This window comes from Artemia sp. Qi Xiang Cuo, chromosome 7 (genome assembly GCF_049724085.1).
Source record: "Artemia sp. Qi Xiang Cuo chromosome 7, ASM4972408v1, whole genome shotgun sequence".
Lineage (NCBI taxonomy): Eukaryota > Metazoa > Arthropoda > Branchiopoda > Anostraca > Artemiidae > Artemia > Artemia sp. Qi Xiang Cuo.
Window position 1 is genome coordinate 25574327 of NC_142800.1, and position 19659 is coordinate 25593985.

A 19659-nucleotide genomic window follows, 5' to 3' on the forward strand; every position below is an offset into this window, starting at 1 on the left:
AATCTCTAAATTTTTAATCAATTTGCTTTAATTTACCCGTGTTTTTTCTTTTTTCCTGTTTTTTCTTTTTTTTTTCTATTATTCATTTTCAGTTTTTTGTCGTTATGTTACAAAACAATTTCACGTTCCTGATCCTTATTATTATTGGTGTTATTTTTCAACTTGTTTTCATTTCAATAAATTGAATAGAATTGAACGTCTGATCACAATCTGGTCTTAGTAGGGGGATAAGTGGAAGTTTTTTTTAACGGCATCTACCAAAAGGAGATATCAAATTCACACCAATCTTTAAGGATTAGGAGCTTAGTTTTTAGTTGTGTTTTCTTTTGTTGCCTGTACGTCATCCAACCTTTGTGGTAGGGGAAGGGATAGTAGGGTATCAGAGTTTCTTTCCGTCAGTTTGTTTACTAGGCAGTTTTGTGGAATTCGTTTAATGAAATCTGAACAACAGCTACAAATAGGGTCTCGTGTGTCTATACTGGACATTCTGTGAGGAATATATTTTTTTTTTAGCTCATTCCATATTCATTCGATAAGAATGGACTATCGAATCTCAAATAAATTAACAATTCGCCGAATAAATTAGCAATCGGTCGAATTAGCAATTAGGACATCTGATGCTTCTTTAAAATGTTAGAGTCCAATCAAATAGAAATTGTCGTTTATGTTGCTCCTCAAATGTCAATCATGGTTCACAGTCGCTGCAATACTTCACGATGTATTTGCATCGGAGACTTAGCTTCGTTCTCTTTTGTTTACAGAAACTTGGCTGCGTTAACATTAAGATAAAACGAAGACCATTAAATCCTCCCTCACTCAAAAGGGAGTTTCAATTCTCGTATCCTAGTTAGTGTTAGCTTAGAAAAAAAAAAGTGTGCTGCTAATACAGAAACCCAAAGTTGTTTCTGGCAACACGCTCCCTTTCCATGTCACTTTGTTTCAATCCCTGTAGAATTCAAGCCTTTTATTGAAATTAATTAAAAAAACTTTTTCAACAAAATAAGCCTTCTAAAAAATGTGAAGGACCCCAATAAAGCAAAATTAATAAACATAGAATCAAATAATCTACCAAGAATATAACAACCACAAATCAGTATCAATAAATAAATGAAACCCAAAACAAACAGAAATTAAAATAAGTCAAACTCAAAACGAGCGGAAACTAATCTGAGTAGGGTTCTGAACCCTATGCTTTCTAAAAGCCAGAATATAATTTGTACTTTACTGAAAAAAATTTAAATGAATTTATCGAAAAAAAATGTGCATTGTCAGTTTAATAAACATATACTGATATTTATTCCTTAAGATCTTAATTGATTTTTGATTTCTTAAAGTTATAAAAGCCAAAACCTTTAAAAGAATTTTTTTCAGCAAAGTGCAAATTATATTCTGGCTTTTAGAAGGCTTGGGGTTTAGAACCCTACTCATATTAATTTCTGCTCGCTTTGAGTTTGACTCTGTTATTTATTTTAATTTCTGTTTGTTTTGGGTTCCATTTATTTATTGATACTGATTTGTGGTAGTTGTATTCTTCGTAGATCATTTGATTCTATTTTTGTTCATTTTGGTTTAATGGAGTTCTTCATTTAAAAAAAAAAAACTTAATTTGTTGAAAGTTTTTTTTTTAATTTCTGTTCGTTTTATATTGACATAGTCTTTTTCAGGGAGAAGGACTGAGTCTCTTCTAAAGTTAAACAACCATTTCTCCCATAAAAACCTTAAATACCCCCTGGGCATAGCTTACAACTCTTTCCCCTAATCTCTGGGGTTTGTTTCAACCCCAAAGGCCTTGCTATAAGATATTTAGACTATTTTGAATATGATGGCTATCTCAAAATTTCTATTAGATACCTTTCTAGACAATACGCTTGTGTGTGTGTGTGTGTGGGGGGGGGTAACTGCCTTCCGATCACATTGACTCTTAAAAACGGCACTAGAGCGTCTGATTACTAATCCAATGAGCCCCCTCCGAAGTCTATATTACCATGCTTTCTGCAAAAGCCTTATATTTCTCCAGGCCATAACTTACAAACCTTACCCTGAGGGCTGGGGGTTTTTTTATCCTCAAAGATAAAATTTTCAGACCATTCTGATACGCAGAACAAAATGGCTATCTCAAAATTTTGATTCGAAGTGTTTGGGGATATGAAGAGCATGGGGGGGGGGGCATTTGCCCTCTGATCACTTCCTACTAATAAAAAAGGCACTAGTCTTCTCAATTTCCAATCGAATGAACCCTTTTTGAAGCTTCTACGACAAAACTTTCTATAAAAACCTTATATGCCCCAAGGACAAAACTTACGAACCTAGTCCTGAGGGTTATGGGGGGAGGGTTGTCACCCTCAAAGGCATAATTTTCCGACCTTTCAACTACGTTGAACAAAATGGCCATATCAAAAGTTCATCATAAACATTTGGGAAAATGATGGGCGTGGGGGGATGGGTGATTCTCCCTCCGATTACTTTCGACTATTAAAAATGCTAATAGCCCTCTCTATTTCAAATTGAATGAGCCCTTTTTTAAGTTTTCACGATAACGCTTTCTATAAAAATATTATATGCCTCCGGGACATAATTTACAACCCTTGCCCTGAGGGCTCTGATTGGGTTATCATCCTCAAAGACCTAAAATCCAGAACTTTCAACTACGCTGAACAGAATGGGTATCTCAAAATTTTGATTGGATGTGTGATTGGATGTGGGGAAATGGTGGGCGTAAGAGGGGGGTTAGTTGCCCTTCAATCACTTTCGACTATTAAAAAGAGCATTAGCCAGTTCAATTTCAAATCGAATCAACCCTTGCCCTGAGGGCTGGGGGGGGGGGGGTTTCATCCTCAAAGATCTAAGCTCTAGATCTTTCAACTACGTTGAACGAAATGGCTATATCAAAATTTTGATTGGATGCGTTTGGGGAAATGGTGGGCGTGAAAGGGGGTTTAGTTGCCCTCCAATCACTTTCGACTATTAAAAAAGGCACCAGCCCTTTCAATTTCCAATCGAATGAGTTGTTTTTGAAATCTCTACAACAACACTTTCTATAAAAACCTTATATGCCTCCAGGCCATAGCTTAAAACCCTTGCCCTGAGGGTTTTTTTTTTTTAAGGGGGGGTGTCATTCTCAAAGAATAATTTCTAGAACTTTCAACTACGTTGAAAAAAATGGCTACCTCAAAATTTTGATTGGATGTGGAAAATTTTTGGGAAATGGTGGACATGAGAAGGGGGTTAGTTGCCTTCCAATCACTTTCTACTATTAAAAAGGTCACTAGCCGTTTTAATTTCCAATGGAATGAGCACTTTTTGAAGTTTCTATGACAACTCTTTCTATAAAAACCTTATTTGCCTCCAGGGCATAACTTACAACCCTAACTCTGACTCTGAGGGCTGTGGGGGGGGGGGGGGGTTGTCATCGTCAAAGACCGGATTTCCAGAACTTTCAACTACGTCGAACAAAAGGGCTATCTCAAAATTTTGATTCGATGAGTTTCGGGAAAGGTGGGCGTGAGAGGGGGGGGGGGTTAGTTACCCTCAAATCACTTTCTACTTTTAAAAAGGGCACTAGCCCTTTCAATTTCCGGTTGAATAAGCCCTTTTTGAGGTTTCTACGACAACGCTTTCCATAAAAACCTTATATGCCCCCAGGGCATAACTTACAACCCTTGCCCTGAGGGGTGTGGGGGTTTTTCATCCTCAAAGACATAATTTCCAGAACTTTCAACTACGTTGAAAAAAATGGCTATCTCAAAATATTGATCGGATGTGTTTGGGGAAATGGTGGGCGAGAGAGGGGGTTAGTTGCCCTTCAATCACTTTCGACTATTAAAAAGGGCACTAGTCCTTGCAAATTCCAATCAAATGAGCCATTTGAAGTTTCTACGACAACACTTTCTATAAAAATCTTATATGTTCCCAGGGCATAACTTGGAACCCTTGCCCTGAGGGCTCTGAGGGGGTTTTCATCCTCAGAGACCTAATTTCCAAAACTTTCAACTACGTTGAACAAAATGGCTATCTCAAAATTATGATTGGATGTGTTTGGGGAAAGGGTTTAGTTGCCCTCCAATCACTTTCAACTATTAAAAAGAGCACACGCCATTTCAATTTCCAATCCAATGAGCCCTTTTTGAAGATTCTACGACAACACTTCCTGTAAAAATATTATATTCCCCAGGGCATAACTTACAAGCCTTACCCTAAGGGCTATGGGGGGGGGGGTTTATCATCCTCAAAAACCGAATTTCCAGAACTTTCAAGTAGGTTGAAGAAAATGACTATCTCAAAATTTTCACTTGATGTGTTGGGGGAAAAGGTGGTCGCGAGAGGGGGGTTAGTTGCCCTCTAGTCACTTTCGACTATCAAAAAGGCAACTAGCCCTTTGAATTTCCAATCGAATGAGCCCTTTCTCAAGTTTCTACGACAAAGCTTTCTATAAAAGCCTTATATGCCCCCAGGGTAAAAATTACAACCCTTGCCTTGATGACTGTGGGGAGGGGAGTGTTCTCCTCGAAGACAAAATTTCTAGATCTTTCAACTGCGTTGAACAAAATGGCTATCTCAAAATATTGATTGGATGTGTTTAGGGAAATGGTGGGCATGGAAGGGGTGTTAGTTGCCTTGCAGTCACTTTCGGCTCTTCAAAAGGGCACAAGCCCTTCCAATTTTCAATGGAATAAGCCCTTTTTGAAGTTTCTACGACAACTCCTTCGATACGAAGTGCCCTGGTCTAAAGGATAAACAAAAATAATACATTGTGCCAACATCGTTCTTTACTTAGGCAGCTCTATTGCGCTGCCCATGATCTCCCTCAGTTTAATCAGATGTATCCTGCTTGTCTCTTTCCCACTAACTGACTTCTAACAGACTTTCCATAGATTTTGATCTTTATACATTTGGTCATACGTCCATACTACGTAAATTACTCTTTACCAATACCACATATGCTGAGTGGGGTTGAATCTCTAAATTCATAAGGAATGGCCTTTTACACTATATCAAAACAGTGTATCTTTTCCAAAATGTTTCGTACATAGAGAAGTCAATAGAAAACAAAATGACAATATAAGAAGAATAATATATTCCTGTAGTGTCGCAGTGAGATTGATCTCTGATTGGTAATAAGGGACGGCAAGTTCGATCTCAGCTGCAGCAATACGCCACAGGGCCCGGGATTGGGTTCCGGCGATGCGAGTATTTACAAGCGCCTCCTCAATAATCCGAAAAAGAAGAAGAAAAAAGAAGAATAAAATAAACAGAAATACTTAGTCGTACATCATGGAGATTATCCATATCCTGCTCCGTGTTTACCCAACTGGGTAACTCCCCTGATGGTCGGTGCCTGACGGTGTTGTGAGGTGCAACCAAAAACCTTTCATTAATCATTGAACTGGACATTAAAAATAAGTCTTCACGCTTGCCAGGTACAGATAAAAGAAGAGATTCGTCGTCATTTGATGTATCTGAAAAAAAAAGAAAAGAAAACACAGATTCAAAATACTTAAAATTCTATGTTTCCAACAAAAAACTAACAACTTTCTCCTTCTCAATCTAAAAAAAAATCTGCTTTGACAGGATTACTCTTATCTACAAATCCAATAAACATGACTTATATTTTATTATGAAACGCATCCGGATTTCGACTAGCGAATGAAACGAGCATTACAGTAAAATAAAGAAGAAGATACTTACTGTTTAACACGATATGCACCAAACGTTCGCAACGTAATTTACAAATGTCAATTGCAAAGTGTAAACTTTTTGCAATATCATATATGCCAAACGTTTAATAGTACTGATTTTAGGCAATTTTTTGGGCTTGTTTAAGTCTTGAAAAAAGTTATTTTCTGTTCAATATATTATTCACCATTTCAGGATGTCGCTTCAAAGGATTCTTTTTTTTTACCGAACATGCTAGTTAAAAATGTACTCTTAAAACTAATAAGATCATTGCAATTAGTAAGAAAATTTTGTATAGTTCTACTTCTCCATAAAGCTTCAACTTCTCCATAAAATTCTTTTTTTTTCCCTGTAAGACATTGACTTAAATTTCATATAAAAAAAGAAAAAAAAAGAATCGTGTTAATACCATTTCTTATGCAATTTTGACATGAGTAGTAAATTTTCTTGTGTATGATTTTGAGCCAAATTCAAGCAAAAACTCTTTAATCAAGCAAAATCCCTAATTATTATTTTTGAGTTTAGCATATAGGATTACAATAGAAACGGGATCCAAAGATTTCCAGAAATCCAGCTACACTGTTTGTGTTTCTTAAGAAGAACTTCATAATTAATAATTATAGTATTTTTACAGTACTTCTGGTCAGCAGTAGAGTAATTCAACTCCAAAAAGCCCAATTTTGCTCTAGAATCATTTCCTCGACTGATCGCGGGGTCAACATAATGTAGATAAATCAATCAAAATATCTGCCACTTTTTTAATCACTTAAAATGGGATTGTCATATTAATGACATCTTAAAACGTGCAAATGCCGCATTTTCCCTCCTTAAACTCCTTTAAAAATTTAAATGCCCTAAATCGCACTGTTTGAGGATTTTCCTGTCATTTGTACGCCCAGCCCTTGAGTACGCCTGTCCTGTTTGGCATCCTGACATATCCATTGCGTTGTCGGACAGAATAGAGGCAGTGCAAAAGAGGTACCTAAGAATTATCTTTAACGAGGGTAAAGTACCTTATATGTCCCTTCTTAGGAGAACTAACCTTGTCACCCTTAAGGAAAGGAGAGCAAAAATTACCTTGCGTTTTGCTAACAATGCCCTTCATATCCCTCGAACAACTCCCCTTTTCCCTGGTCAATATTTACCCCTTCGACCCCGCCTCCCGCGTTCTGTGTCAACAAAAATCCCCCTTCTCGCCCCAATAAGAGTTTGCACTGAAAGATATAGAAGAACTTTTATCCCTTACATAGTTGATATTTTCAACCCCGGAATCTCCGCTGCCTCCCCCCCCCCACTCACTCTTTACCTCATAGTTATTAATTTTAATGCCCATTTTGCAAATTTGGGGGTTTTATATTTATGTTTTTTAGTCACCAAATAACTTATTTTTTTGTTTTAATTTTAATTTATCCCATTGTTAATTTTACGAGTTTTTTTTTTTTTTTTTTTGGGGGGGCATCTTTGCTGACTTGACATTGGCCTTATAATTTTATGAGTTTACTTTGTACTTTGTTTTTAACGTTTTTACGTATTTGAAATTGACCATTATATAATTTTCTGTTGTTGTTTGATTGTTAGTTTTTGTTGTTCTTTTTTCGCTGTATTTGACGCCAAAGTGCGAATTCAGCCCTTTTGGGCTTGTGATAGCCATTTTTCAGCAATAAATCTTATCTTATCTGTGTAAACGAAAAAAGGCACACTTACCAGGGGTTTCTTCAGAATTATCACACATGGAGGTATCGTTGTATAAAATTGCAGAATCCCAGCAATGCTTGCCATTAAGATCTCGAACAATGATTCTGACTTCACTCTTGTCCGTAAGAAGGCCAAAGGGAACACCACCTCCTGGGCCTAAGAGGGTCGGCAACTCAACAAAAGATACTAACTTTGTACCATTCAAAACAAATATTTGCACATTATGCAAATTAAAGACTGAATTCGAATGATCAAGACTGGCCAAATCATCACCTTCCGATACCATCGAGGTGTGTCTCGCTGGATCTGAACCCAAAGGATAGTGACCAAGTTGGTTTAAAAGATGATCCATAACCTGGTGATTCAAAACCTGATTAGAAAATTAATGTTTCCGATAAGAAAATTACAAGTTTTTTGAGATGTGAATTATACAAAGAAAAGCAGAAAAAAACCCGAAGGAAATGACAAACTGTAAAATCAAAACCTACACAGAGCTTTATAACTTTATGCTTGAACCATATGGGTTTTTTATTACTCTACTTTGGAAACTTTTTCTGCAACAGAAAAGAAAGAAATTAGGGTTCAATTTTACCGGAATATACAAAGTATTCCTCTATGGTTCCGTAATTCAGGCGTTAGTGAAAAATATATGCTTTTGGCATATATGAGAACATGGAAAGAACTATCAGGTCGATTTAAGAACCGGCAGATTTTTCAAGATCTACGGAGCGAGGGAGGGGGGTAATTTTTTTTTTTTTATTTTTTTAACAAAACAACAAAAAACAGGTCATGAAATGAAAATGAAATGTCAATGAAAATACCAAAAATAAGGTATATTTAAAAATCTCGGCAAGGGGGAGGGGCTTTTTTGGAGGGGTAGGGGCCGTGCTCCTGTATAGGCCTAGCCGATTGGTCTTTAAATAAATTAAAACTAGCTCCGACAGCTGATCAGTAGTCGTCAGCTAATAATGCACGACACGTGAGGGGCTGGCAATCGCATGTCACTTGTTGCAAGTAGTGTCCTTCTATGGTACGCATAATTCATTTGTTACTATTATTGAAATACTAATTAACTTTAATGTAATATTATGTTTTTGACATATATGAGACGATGGAAGAACTGTCGGGTCGATTTAAAGACCGGTGTAAGGAAATCTCAGATTTTTCCCTTAACCCACTGTTACATACGGTAAAGTAAACAGGTAGTCTTCAGTATTTGATCAGTTCTTAAGCTATTGAGTTTTTCTTGACAGTTGTAGAAGTTCTTTAATCGTATAATTGACGATTTTCGAGTTTGTTTTTCCTTCCCCTTTCTTTAATCGTTAAGCAAATTATTGTAATGTAGTGAAAGGTGGTGAAAATATACTTTGCTATCAAACAATTCGTGGTGACGAACTGCAAGTAAGGAGCGACCCGGCTCAATAGTAACCGAAACTCTAAGAAACGGAATTTTGATACCAATAGATATACAAAAAAAAATTTGCTTTTTATGCTGATTTCAAATATACAAGTTTCATTAATTTTAGTATCACCCATCAAACGTTACGAGCCTGAGAAAATTTGGCCAGATTTCCAAAAAAGGAGGAACACCCCCGAAGATCATAGAATCTTAATAAAAATCACACCATCAGATTCAACGCATCAGAGAACCCTACTATAGAGGTTTCGAGCTCCTATCTTCAAAATCGTGGAATTTTTCATATTTTTTGCTAGAAGAAAGATCACGGATGCGTGTTTTCTTTCAGGGGTGATCATATCGACCCAGTGGTCCTAGAATATCAGGAGAGGGCTCATTCGAACGGAAATTAAAAGTTCTAGTGCCCTTTTTAAGTGACCGAAAAATTGAACCCTCCCAGGCCCCTTTTTTCTCAAAATCATCCGATCAAAATTTTGAGATAGCCATTTTGTTCAATAAAATTAAGCAATAAAATTTGCCCAGTGCTTACGTATAGTATTTGCTATTGGGAAACATGCGTACATTTTCTGGTGAAGGGGGAGGGGGAATTTTCTGATGGTGGGATTTTCCACAAGGATAGTTTTCCATGGGGAGGGAAGTTTCCAGTGGGTGAATTTTTTATAGAAAATTTTACACTGGAAGACTATGCCAGAATTCCTATATGAAATTCTTCTTATGTCTTGCTTTCTATTTGCCGGCTCAATTTTACGCGTGGAGATGTTAAGGATAATTATCTGGGGTAGATTTTCACCAGGATTGAATTGTATAGAGAATAAATCCGTGGCGAGGAGAGATTTTTCGGTGGAGATGTAGCCAGATCTCCTGGCATTATTTAAAGAAGCTCAGAAATTAAATAAAAAAAAATTTTTTTTCCAACTGAAAGTAAGGAGCAACATTAAAACTTAAAACGAACAGGAATCATTACGTACACGAGGGGGATTTCTCATTCTCAACACCTCGCTCTTTAAGCTAAAGTTTGAATTCTGTCCCAATTATTTAAGAACGACTCATGAAACAATTTTACGTGTGGAGACTCAATTTTACGCGTGGAGATGTTAAGGATAATTATCTGGGGTAGATTTTCACCAGGATTGAATTGTATAGAGAATAAATCCGTGGCGAGGAGGAATTTTTCGGTGGAGATGTAGCCAGATCTCCTGGCATTATTTAAAAAATATCAGAAATTAAATAAAAAAACAATTTTTTTTCAACTGAAAGTAAGGAGCAACATTAAAACATAAAACAAACAGAAATTATTCTGTATACGAGGGGGATTGCTCCTCCTCAACACCTTGCTCTTTACGCTAAAGTTTGAATTTTGTCCTAATTATTTAAGAACGACTTTTGAAACACAATGTTGGTTTAATTAGAACAATAACAAAAGCAAGTTTTGAAAAACCTCTATCTTATACTGGCTGGAAACAAATTTTACTCCCTAAATTCTAATAAGAGACACCCCCTAAGCTCAACATTGAAATAAATTGTTCTTAAAATGAAAGTAAAGAGGGACTTTATATGATCCTTTATATTATTATGCCAGCCAAAGAAACAATGCCAGCAGACAAAGGATTCTAGTTACTTCCTAAGCTCTATCTTGTATTAAATTAATTTTGTTTTTAAATGGAAGTAAAGAGTGACGCTATAATTTAAAACGAACAGAAAGTATACTGCGTGTAAGAGAAAAAGCCCCCGAATCAACCACATTATGCCTTAAGCTATACTAATGCTTTATTGATATTAGCACAATATTTACATATAATTTGTCTACATTAAACTTTTTGGTGAGAATTGTACCATCAAATTCTAGAGTTATGAGCCTCAGAGCAAGGTTGCCAGCTCCTGTCAACAAAAATACAAAATGCTATATTTTCCTCCATAAGCATATTTACTTCTTTTTTTTTATTTCTCAGGAGTGTTTACGTCGGAACCAGTGGTCTTAAAATATTGGGAGGAAGCTCATTCAAAATGAAATTGAAAATTTAGGACCCTTTATAAGTAAAAAAAAGAGATCACACCACAGAAAAAAATAACAATTCCTACTATTTTGTGGCACAGAATAAAAAGTTGGAACAAAGAGAACCAAAATACTCAAACAGATATTCTGATTGAGCCGATCAAATAAGAGCTATCAAAATTTATTTATATAACCTTACACTTTCAGAGACCATAACGCCGTGCGGTGGCGCATTCCTCCTAAATACACATCCCATAAATATAAAGTGAACGGCTATTGCAGACAATTACTTATAAGGTTCATTTTGTTCAGTTGATATATCAAAAAAAAAAAAAAAAAAAAAAAAAAAAAAAAAAAAAAAAAAAAATCGCATGCTGACCAATGGTATGCGCTGCGCAGGTACCAATCTCCTGATTTAATGCCTTCGGCCGGAGTACAATACGGGGCTGGGGCCAAATTATCTGACGTTTCCCTTTTTTCCCCCAGATGATTTATCCAAGGCTCCATTAATTTATGTACTGCATAGCTGTACACTGCCTATTAGGGGTGGGGTGGGGGTCAGCAGGTTTTTATATGGGGGAAGGCTGATACCCCCCAAAAGTGCCTTATTTAGTCCAAGTTTTCTAATTTTATGTAAGAAGAGCTCAGATAAAAATGAAGGGGAGAATGTGGATTCACGCCTTAACCTCACTTCATTAGGGATATGTTTGGACTAAGCAAGCAATATGGGTATTGAGAGGGCAACAGCTCCCCTTTAAGGACAAAATCATGTTGAACATAGAATAAAAGATTGCGTTCTTGTGTTTCTTGGGATAGAAGTGAAGGGGAGTATCACCATTGAAAGACTATTTTTCCAAATCAATCATAACTAGATAAACCGAAAATCGTGAGCTAAAAATCCATTTTTGGCATCAGACACCCCCACCCCATATATTTTTTGACGGGGTGAACTTGTTCAAGGGGATTATCATTATTGCAGGATTGCTGAACTTAACTTCATCGTAGTATTTGGGGGGGGGGGGGTTAACGGGTGGCAGCTCCCTTATATTTAGGATAAGTCTAAATATACTCTTTAAAACATAGTACAATTATGCATTAAAAGAAAATTGATTTTCGTCAAGATCGCACACTTTCCCACTAGAGGTATTTCCCTTTTCCAAAATCGGGCATTTTTCCTTATGCTAATAAATTTCAGTAACTGAATTCAAAATGAATGAATTGCAATTTTTTTTTAATCAGCATGAAAAAGTAGATTATATTTAATCTATAATTTTTTTCAAAGCTCCAATTTTTGTATATATTTGGTTTCTATAGGCATAGCTTTACTCTTTACTTACCGGTACATACCTTGAATTTGAATTTTCTGCATATCCGACTTTCTTTTAAGCGTTAAATAAAACAAAACAAATGTTCTCCGGTTTTTTTTTCATATTGCTTATTATTAGATTCATCTTCCAATATACCTAGGTTGATTAAATGAGCCACTTTGAGAGTGCGCTCGAACGTTTAACTTCCCTCGTTCCAAACATTTTTAATTAAAGAATTCATTTCAAGCTTTTGGAGTGGTCAATTTACTCAGAATTAGCTGTCGCCATTTTATATCATTTCGCCAGGCAAAAGAACGGACTTTTCGATTTTGAGTCGAAACAGAAGTGAATAAAATATTCGACACACAGAAAATTATTTTCTACAGAGTGAAGTAGAATTCGGCAGGCAAAATAAGATTTAAATCGAATTCAGCCAAAGACAGGATTGACAACCAAAGATAAAGAAGGTGAAAGAGAAGTACGTATTACTTACAAACTGTGCTCCCATTTTCACGCTCGTCAAATTATCTTCAGTTTTATGGTTACCCCTATTCTTTCGACTGATAGATGCGTTGAGTTTCGTGTGACTTGGCGTCAAAGTAGAAGAATTGCTTCCAGGATTATTATCCTCTCGACATGTATCATTTTCAAAATCGTCAAGAGGGACAGTAGATGGCATTGAGGTAGATGTTGGCGGCGATTTTGTAGCTTTAAGTACCTAAGAGATATTGAATAAAAAAGATCAAACTATAAGACAAAATAAGGTATTCATACCAATTCAGTTGCGGAGCGCAGGGTACCTCGATTAAAGTGTTTTTTTAATAATTATACTCAAGGGCGTATCCAGGATTTTTGTTCGGGAGGGGTGGTATTTTGTTGGGAGGGGGGTTACAATAAAAAACTTTCAAACGCATCAACAATTTGTTTATACAAATTTTTGTCACATTTCTACGAGTCGAACAAAAATTTCGGGAGGATTTAAAACCCATGTGGCCTTGATTGTGCCCTCCCGGCACTTTCCAATTACTTTTAGTTCACAGTGTAAACATAAAAAGTTTGAAATTCTGCGTTCATGGGATGATTTGCCTCTGGGCTTTGAATACCAAACTTTCGGTAAAAACCAATATTTTTCGATTATGACTTTTTGTTTCCCGAAAAAAAAACAAACAAAAAAAACAACAAAGAAATAGCAACCATTTCGACATCGATTTTAAATGTGTACACCGGGCATATCACCCATAACAAGTTTATATTCGGGTATTTTTTTTCTGAGGGAAATGAGTTCTAGGTAGCAATGCTATCCTCGTCCCCCTCTCCTTCTGCTAGCTACACCCAGGCTCGTATTGAGAAAAATGACAACTTTTAAGAATAAAGAAAATACCATTTGCTGAGCTTTTTCTATTGGTCAGGAGCATAAAAATACCAAAAAAGATTCTTCTCCGATGAAAAGGCACAAAAAAGGTATTTTTCAAAATCTAAGTAAGAGCAAGAAACTAGGGCCGCTAGTACAAATCCAATCTCCATGGCAGCCACTAGAACTAGTGCGCAGGCAACGTTGCAGAGAGACTTAAATCTAGATTTAAAAACTTTTAAATCTAGTAGCTTTTTAAAAATTCGACTCGATAACGCAAACTTTAAGTGCCATCTGGCACACAAAAATTGTACTTTGGGATTTTTTTCCAGTATTGTTCAATGAAAATCATAGGCAGCGCAACAGCGCTGCCAAAGTAAAGAACGATGTTGGCGCAATGTATTATTATTATCTTTTTTTCTTTTTCTTTTTCCATGCCAGGCCACTTCGTATCGAAGGACGTGTCGTAGAAACTTCGAAAAGGGCTCATTCGCTTGGATATTGGAATGGCTTGTGCCCTTTTTAATAGTCGAAAGTGATTGGAGGGCAACTAGCCCCCCCCCCCTGCCCCTCATTCCCCCAAACACATCCAATCAAAATTTTGAGACAGCAATTTTGTTCAGCGTAGTTGATTTCCAGACAGAAAATATATTTTTGAGGAGGTCACTCCCCCACAACCCTCAGGGCAAGGATTTTAAGTTATGTCCAGGGGGCATATAAGAACGATGTTGGCACAATGTATTATTTATTATTTTCTTCCTTTAGACCAGGTCTTTTCCTATCAAAGAAGTTGTTGTAGAAATTTCGAAAAGGGCTCATTCAATTGGAAATTGGGTGGCTGGTGCCCTTTTTAATATTCAAAAGGGATTGGAGGGCAACAAACACCCCTTACACGCCCACCATTTCCCGAAACACATCAAGTCAAAATTTTTAGATATCCATTTTATTCAGCGTAGTTAATTTGCAGTAACAAAATATGTCTTTGAAAAGGTCACTCCCCCAAAACCCTTAAGACAAGTGTGTTACGTTCTGACCTTAGGTCATGTAGGGTTGTTCTATAAAACGTCGTCACAGAAACTTCAAAACAAGCTCATTCGGTAGGAAATTGAATGGGATGATGCTCCTCTAAATAGTCGAAAGTGATTGGGGTTCCACTAACCCCCCTCTCACGCCCACCTTTTCTCCAAACGCATCCAATCAAAATTTTGAGATGGTCATTTTATTCAACGTAGTTTTAAGTTCTGGAAATTAGGTATTTGAGGATGACAAACCCCCACAGCCCTCAGGGCAAGGGTCGTAAGTTATGCCCTGGTCTATAAGGTTTTTATAGAAAGCGTTGTCGTAAAAACTTCAAAAAGGGCTCATTCGATTGGAAATTGAAATGGCTAGTGCCCTTTTTAATAGTCGAAAGTGATTGGAAGGCAAATAACACTCCTTCGACGCCCACCATTTCCCCAAACACATCCAATCGAAATATTGAGATCGCCATTTTGTTTCACGTAGTCGAGACTTCAAGAAACTATATCTTTGAGCAGCACACTCCCCCCACAGTCTTCAGGGCAACGATTAAAAGTTATCCTCTAAGGACATATAAGTCTTTATTGAAATATGTGTCGTATATACTTGCAAAAGAGCTGATTGGATTGGAAATTCAAAGGACTAGTGCCCTTTTTAATAGTCTCGAAAGTGATTTGAGGGCAACTAATCCCCCTCTCACGCCCACCTTTTCCCCAAACGTATTCGAAAGTTTTGGAAATCAGATATTTAAGAATAACAACCCCTCCCCCCCACAGCCTTCACGGCAAGGGTTGTAAGTTATGCCCTGGGGACATATGAGGCTTTTATTGAAAGCGTTGTCGTAGAAACTTCAAAAGGGCTCATTCAATTGAAAATTGAAAAGACAAGTGTCTTTTTTAATAGTTGAAAGTGATTGGAGAGCGACTAACGCCCCTATCACGTCCACCGTTTTCCCCAACACATCCAATCAAAATTTTGAGATATCCATTTTGTTCAACGTAATTGAAAGTTCTGGAAATTAGTTTTTTTAAGATGATAACCCCCTCAGAGCCCCCAGTGCAAGGGTTGTAAGTTATGCCCTGGGGGCATATATAGAAAGTTTTTATAGAAATTTCAAATTGGGCTCATTTGATTGGAAATTGAAATTGCCCTTTTTAATAGTCGAAAGTGAGTGGAGAATAATTAGCCCCCTCTCACGCCCACCATTTCCCCAAAAAACATTCAATCCAAGTTTAGAGATAGCCATTTTATTCAACTCAGTTGAAAGTTCTTGAAATTATGTATTTAAGGATGACAAACCCCCCAGAGCCCCAAGGGCAAAGATTTTAAATTATGCCCTGGGGGTATATAAGGTTTTTATAGTCGGTGTTTTCGTAAAACTTTAAAAGAAACTCGTTCCATAGGAAACCGAGGTGGCTAGTATTCTTTTTGATAGTCGAAAGTGATTGGAGGCTAACTAATCCCTCTCACGCCCGCCATTCCTCAAAACACATCTTATCAAAATTTTCAGATAGTCATTTTGTTCATCGTAGTAGGAAGTTGGTCTTTGAGAATGACAGCCCCCTCCCCCAGCCCACAGTGCAAAAGTTGTGAGTTATAGCCTGGGGGCATATAAGGTTTTTATTGAGCGTTGTCGTAGAAAGTTCAAAAGGGCTCATTTGAATGGAAATTGAAAGGACTAGTTTCATTTTTAATAGTTGAAAGTGATTGGAGAGCGACTAACGCCCCTCTCACGCCCACCATTTCCCAAATGCATCCAATCAAAATTTTGAGATAGCCATTTTGTTTAACGTAGTTGAAACTACTGGAAATTATGTCTTATAGGATGACAATTACCCTAAGAGTCCTTAGGGTAAGGGTTGTAATTTATGCCCTGGGGGCATATAAGGTGTTTATAGAAAGCATTATCGTTTCAAAAAGGGTTCATTCGATTGGAAATCGAAAGGCCTAGTGCCCTTTTTAACAGTCGAAAGTGATTGGAAGGCTTGACGTTTTTATAATAAAGATCGATGTGGGTATGATGTATTATTTTTTGTTGTTGTGGTTGTTTAGACCAGGGCACTTCGTAACGAAGAAGTTGTCGTGGGAACTTCAAAAAGGGCTCATTCGATTGAAAATAGAAAGGGTTGGTGCCCTTTTTAATAGTCGAAAGTGATTGGAGGGCAACTAATCCCCCTCCCACGCCCACCCTCCCATTTTCCCATTATGTTTAAAACTAAATGTTGCCTTAAGATTAAATCAAAATGCACTGTGTTAATGCTAATTCCCAATAAGGCATCCCAGCAGTATCCCAAGAACGACTGAAGGTATTATGTTCAAACTTTTGGGGCTACTTCTGCTCTTAAAGTTTAACCAAATCAAAATAGCATGAGTGTATCCAAGCAATCAAAGAAAGTAAACAGATTTTATGGCGAATGGTATCAAGTTTTCCATTTCAGGTCAACTAGAGGAAGTATGAAACTAAATTAAACACTACTATTTGTGTCCAGATTTTTAAAAGGGTGTATTTTGTTAAAAATTGCTGTCTATAAAGTCTCAAAAAGTCTCATAAAAACGAAAAGATTTTAAGTATTATTTTCTTAAAACTGATGACCATTTAAGCGTGCATTTTGTAGGTTTGTACTTAGAAGGAGCATTTACAAGTCCCATCGAGTGGTTACCTTCTCGTCTACACCGTCGCAAAGTGTATAAGAGACCGTCATAAAGTGCAATCTGGCACCAAAAATGGTAATTCTAGTTGACATATCTGTAGTAGCCAAAAGTTTTAATCTGCCTTGAATTTTAATGTACTTTGCAATCAGTTTTTTAATAGTTCCTATAATAAAAAAATATTAGTTTTTCCAAACATTAAAAAATCAAAGGAAAATTAACATTCAACAGTAACCAACAAAATTTATTAGTTTTTCCAAACATTAAAAAATCAAAGGAAAATTAACATTCAACAGTAACCAACAAAATTTCCCCCTGTCAGAGAAGCTGGTAGAAGATGTTAAATGGCATTATATTATACTGTCGCTGCAATTGGTTAACATCTAAAAGTCTGCTGTGCCTCAAGAATCCTCATTGATACAACTCAGTTATAAAATAGGCTTATTGTCAAAAGCGACTTGTAATTTTAATTTTGTGAAACATTAGACAGTGAAATGGCTAGTGCGTTTGAACTTGTTATGAATTCTACCAAACGTTATAATACACGAGCATCACATAGGCTGTTGAATTTGAAGTTTGAATGTGACTTTGACACAGATGCCGCTTGTGAAACTAAAGATGATACTTTTAACAGACTCAGATGATGAGTGGAAAATGCAAGAAGAAATTTCGGAAAATAAACTAAAAGACAGGAAAACCAGTCAAATTGCATTGAAAAAAACGAAGAAAAGGGAAGATTAATAGCTTCGGCCAAAAACTATTACACATTGAAGAAAGGAAGAGATGTACTGTGTCAAGATACAGACGTAAAACAGGAAAAGAAGACACTGAGCAAAAAGCATCACACACCAAAAGACACCACAGAATATGCATCAGCTGGACAAATCACCAAAAATTACAGAGAGAAAAAAGAACTATGTGGAAAATAGTTCTGAGAATTGAATTGAGCACTTGAAAAAGAAAATAGAATGATTGTAGAGAAAATAGTCCGCTTTAAATCCCTTGTTCAAAATTGGATCAGCATCTTGAATTTTTTTTGGGAAATTCTATGTCTTGGTGGCCTAAATTCTTGTCAAATTCATTGAAATTTACAATATTTCGGTTTAAAAAGAAGGAGCAAAATTTATTACCTTTAGATTTATGATTTTGTTTTACTCATTATTCTACATTAAATAAAAATATGAAACTAATAAAGCATATTAATTATCTTTAGATATTCGCTAGATTTCCTTTCTCTTTTGTTTTTAGTGTAGCGGAGAGTAGTTTTTGAGTGGAGTCCCCCAAGGCAGCTGCTTTGGACCAGTTTTATTCTGTATATCCATTACTGATTTGACTCAGGTAACTCGACGTAGTACGATTAGCTTGTTTAAGGATGATGTAAAGCTTTACAGTGATATTTCATTCCTAGTTGACGTGGTTTACATTGTATATTGGTGATGTACATTGTACATTGGTGATGTATGTACATTGTATATTGGTGATGTACATTGTACATTGGTGATGTATGTACATTGGTGATGTACATTGGTATGTTCTGCCGATTTTATCAGGGTTCTCGGTGTTATTTTCGGTAAGTTTGATACAATAGCAATTAGCAGTAAAATTTTGTATTACTTTAACGCTTATTTGCGTAAAATAAGCGTTTTCAAGTGGTAATAAGTTAGTCATTATTTCTTAATCACTAATTCTAATTAGTCACAAAAAGGATAATTAGTAACTAATTCTTGTTAAGCAAGCTCGAAGCTTGACATATTTGTGTATACTAATCAGGCATGTACGCAGGAATTTGTTTCGGGAGGGGGACCAAATCGTTCAAACCCATTATTCTGTGAAAAAAATCAGAAAATTATAGGAAAATAAAAAAAATCGTGAGATATCGGGGGGGGGGAGGCCTGGAGCCCCCCCCCCCTGCGTACGTCCCTGATACTAATTTAGAGTTAATTTATGCTCATTTTATAAAAAATAACAACAAAAAACAAAACAAAAAACAAAAAACTGAGGGAAGAAACTCTGATATTCTTAATAGAAACTCTTTGAGATGGACTAAAAATGATTCCATTATTTCCTGCTTCTTTTTAATGGTAACCGTCAATTTAAACTAAGATAAGTCTGATATGATTCATTTTAGAACATAGTGGATATTTTATATTTGCTGAATAATTTTCGATTTTCCAAAGAAAATTCACTCCACTTGCAAAAGATGACCAGCTACACTAATTCTATTAAAATAACACAGCACAAACCCCCATGAGCCAAAACAGCTTTCTCCTCCTAAGCCGAACTATTCTCGAAAGCAATTTCCCGAAAACAGCATTAAGTGAAAACACTTTTTGACTTATACCCCAGTGCATAAATGACTCCGCTTTGAACCCTAAATAACCTCTTATGCAATCATTCCATTCCCAAAAAGTCAGACTTATTGTTAATCGGATATACTGATCGGCATCAACCACTTTGCCACCACCTTTTCAATAAATTTAGAAAGTATACATTTTTACGACCATTAATCTGAAATTTTAGAAGCATAGTTAAAGCATGTCCAAAAGCGAGGTGGAAA

The 19659-nt window shown here is 36.4% G+C and overlaps 1 protein-coding gene across 3 annotated transcripts in view; it reads right to left on the bottom strand.

Moving 5' to 3' along the window:
• Positions 1 to 19659, bottom strand: part of LOC148950095 (ral GTPase-activating protein subunit alpha-1) — a 246939-nt gene that overhangs the window by 38195 nt on the left and 189085 nt on the right. For all 3 annotated transcript variants that reach the window (XM_089092126.1, XM_089092128.1, XM_089092125.1), the window contains 3 exons: positions 12579 to 12803; positions 7378 to 7723; positions 5269 to 5456 (listed from right to left, as the gene is read on the bottom strand). In XM_089092126.1, the coding sequence (XP_088948252.1) occupies positions 5269 to 5456; positions 7378 to 7723; positions 12579 to 12803 (759 nt within the window). The remainder of the gene's footprint in view (positions 1 to 5268; positions 5457 to 7377; positions 7724 to 12578; positions 12804 to 19659) is intronic.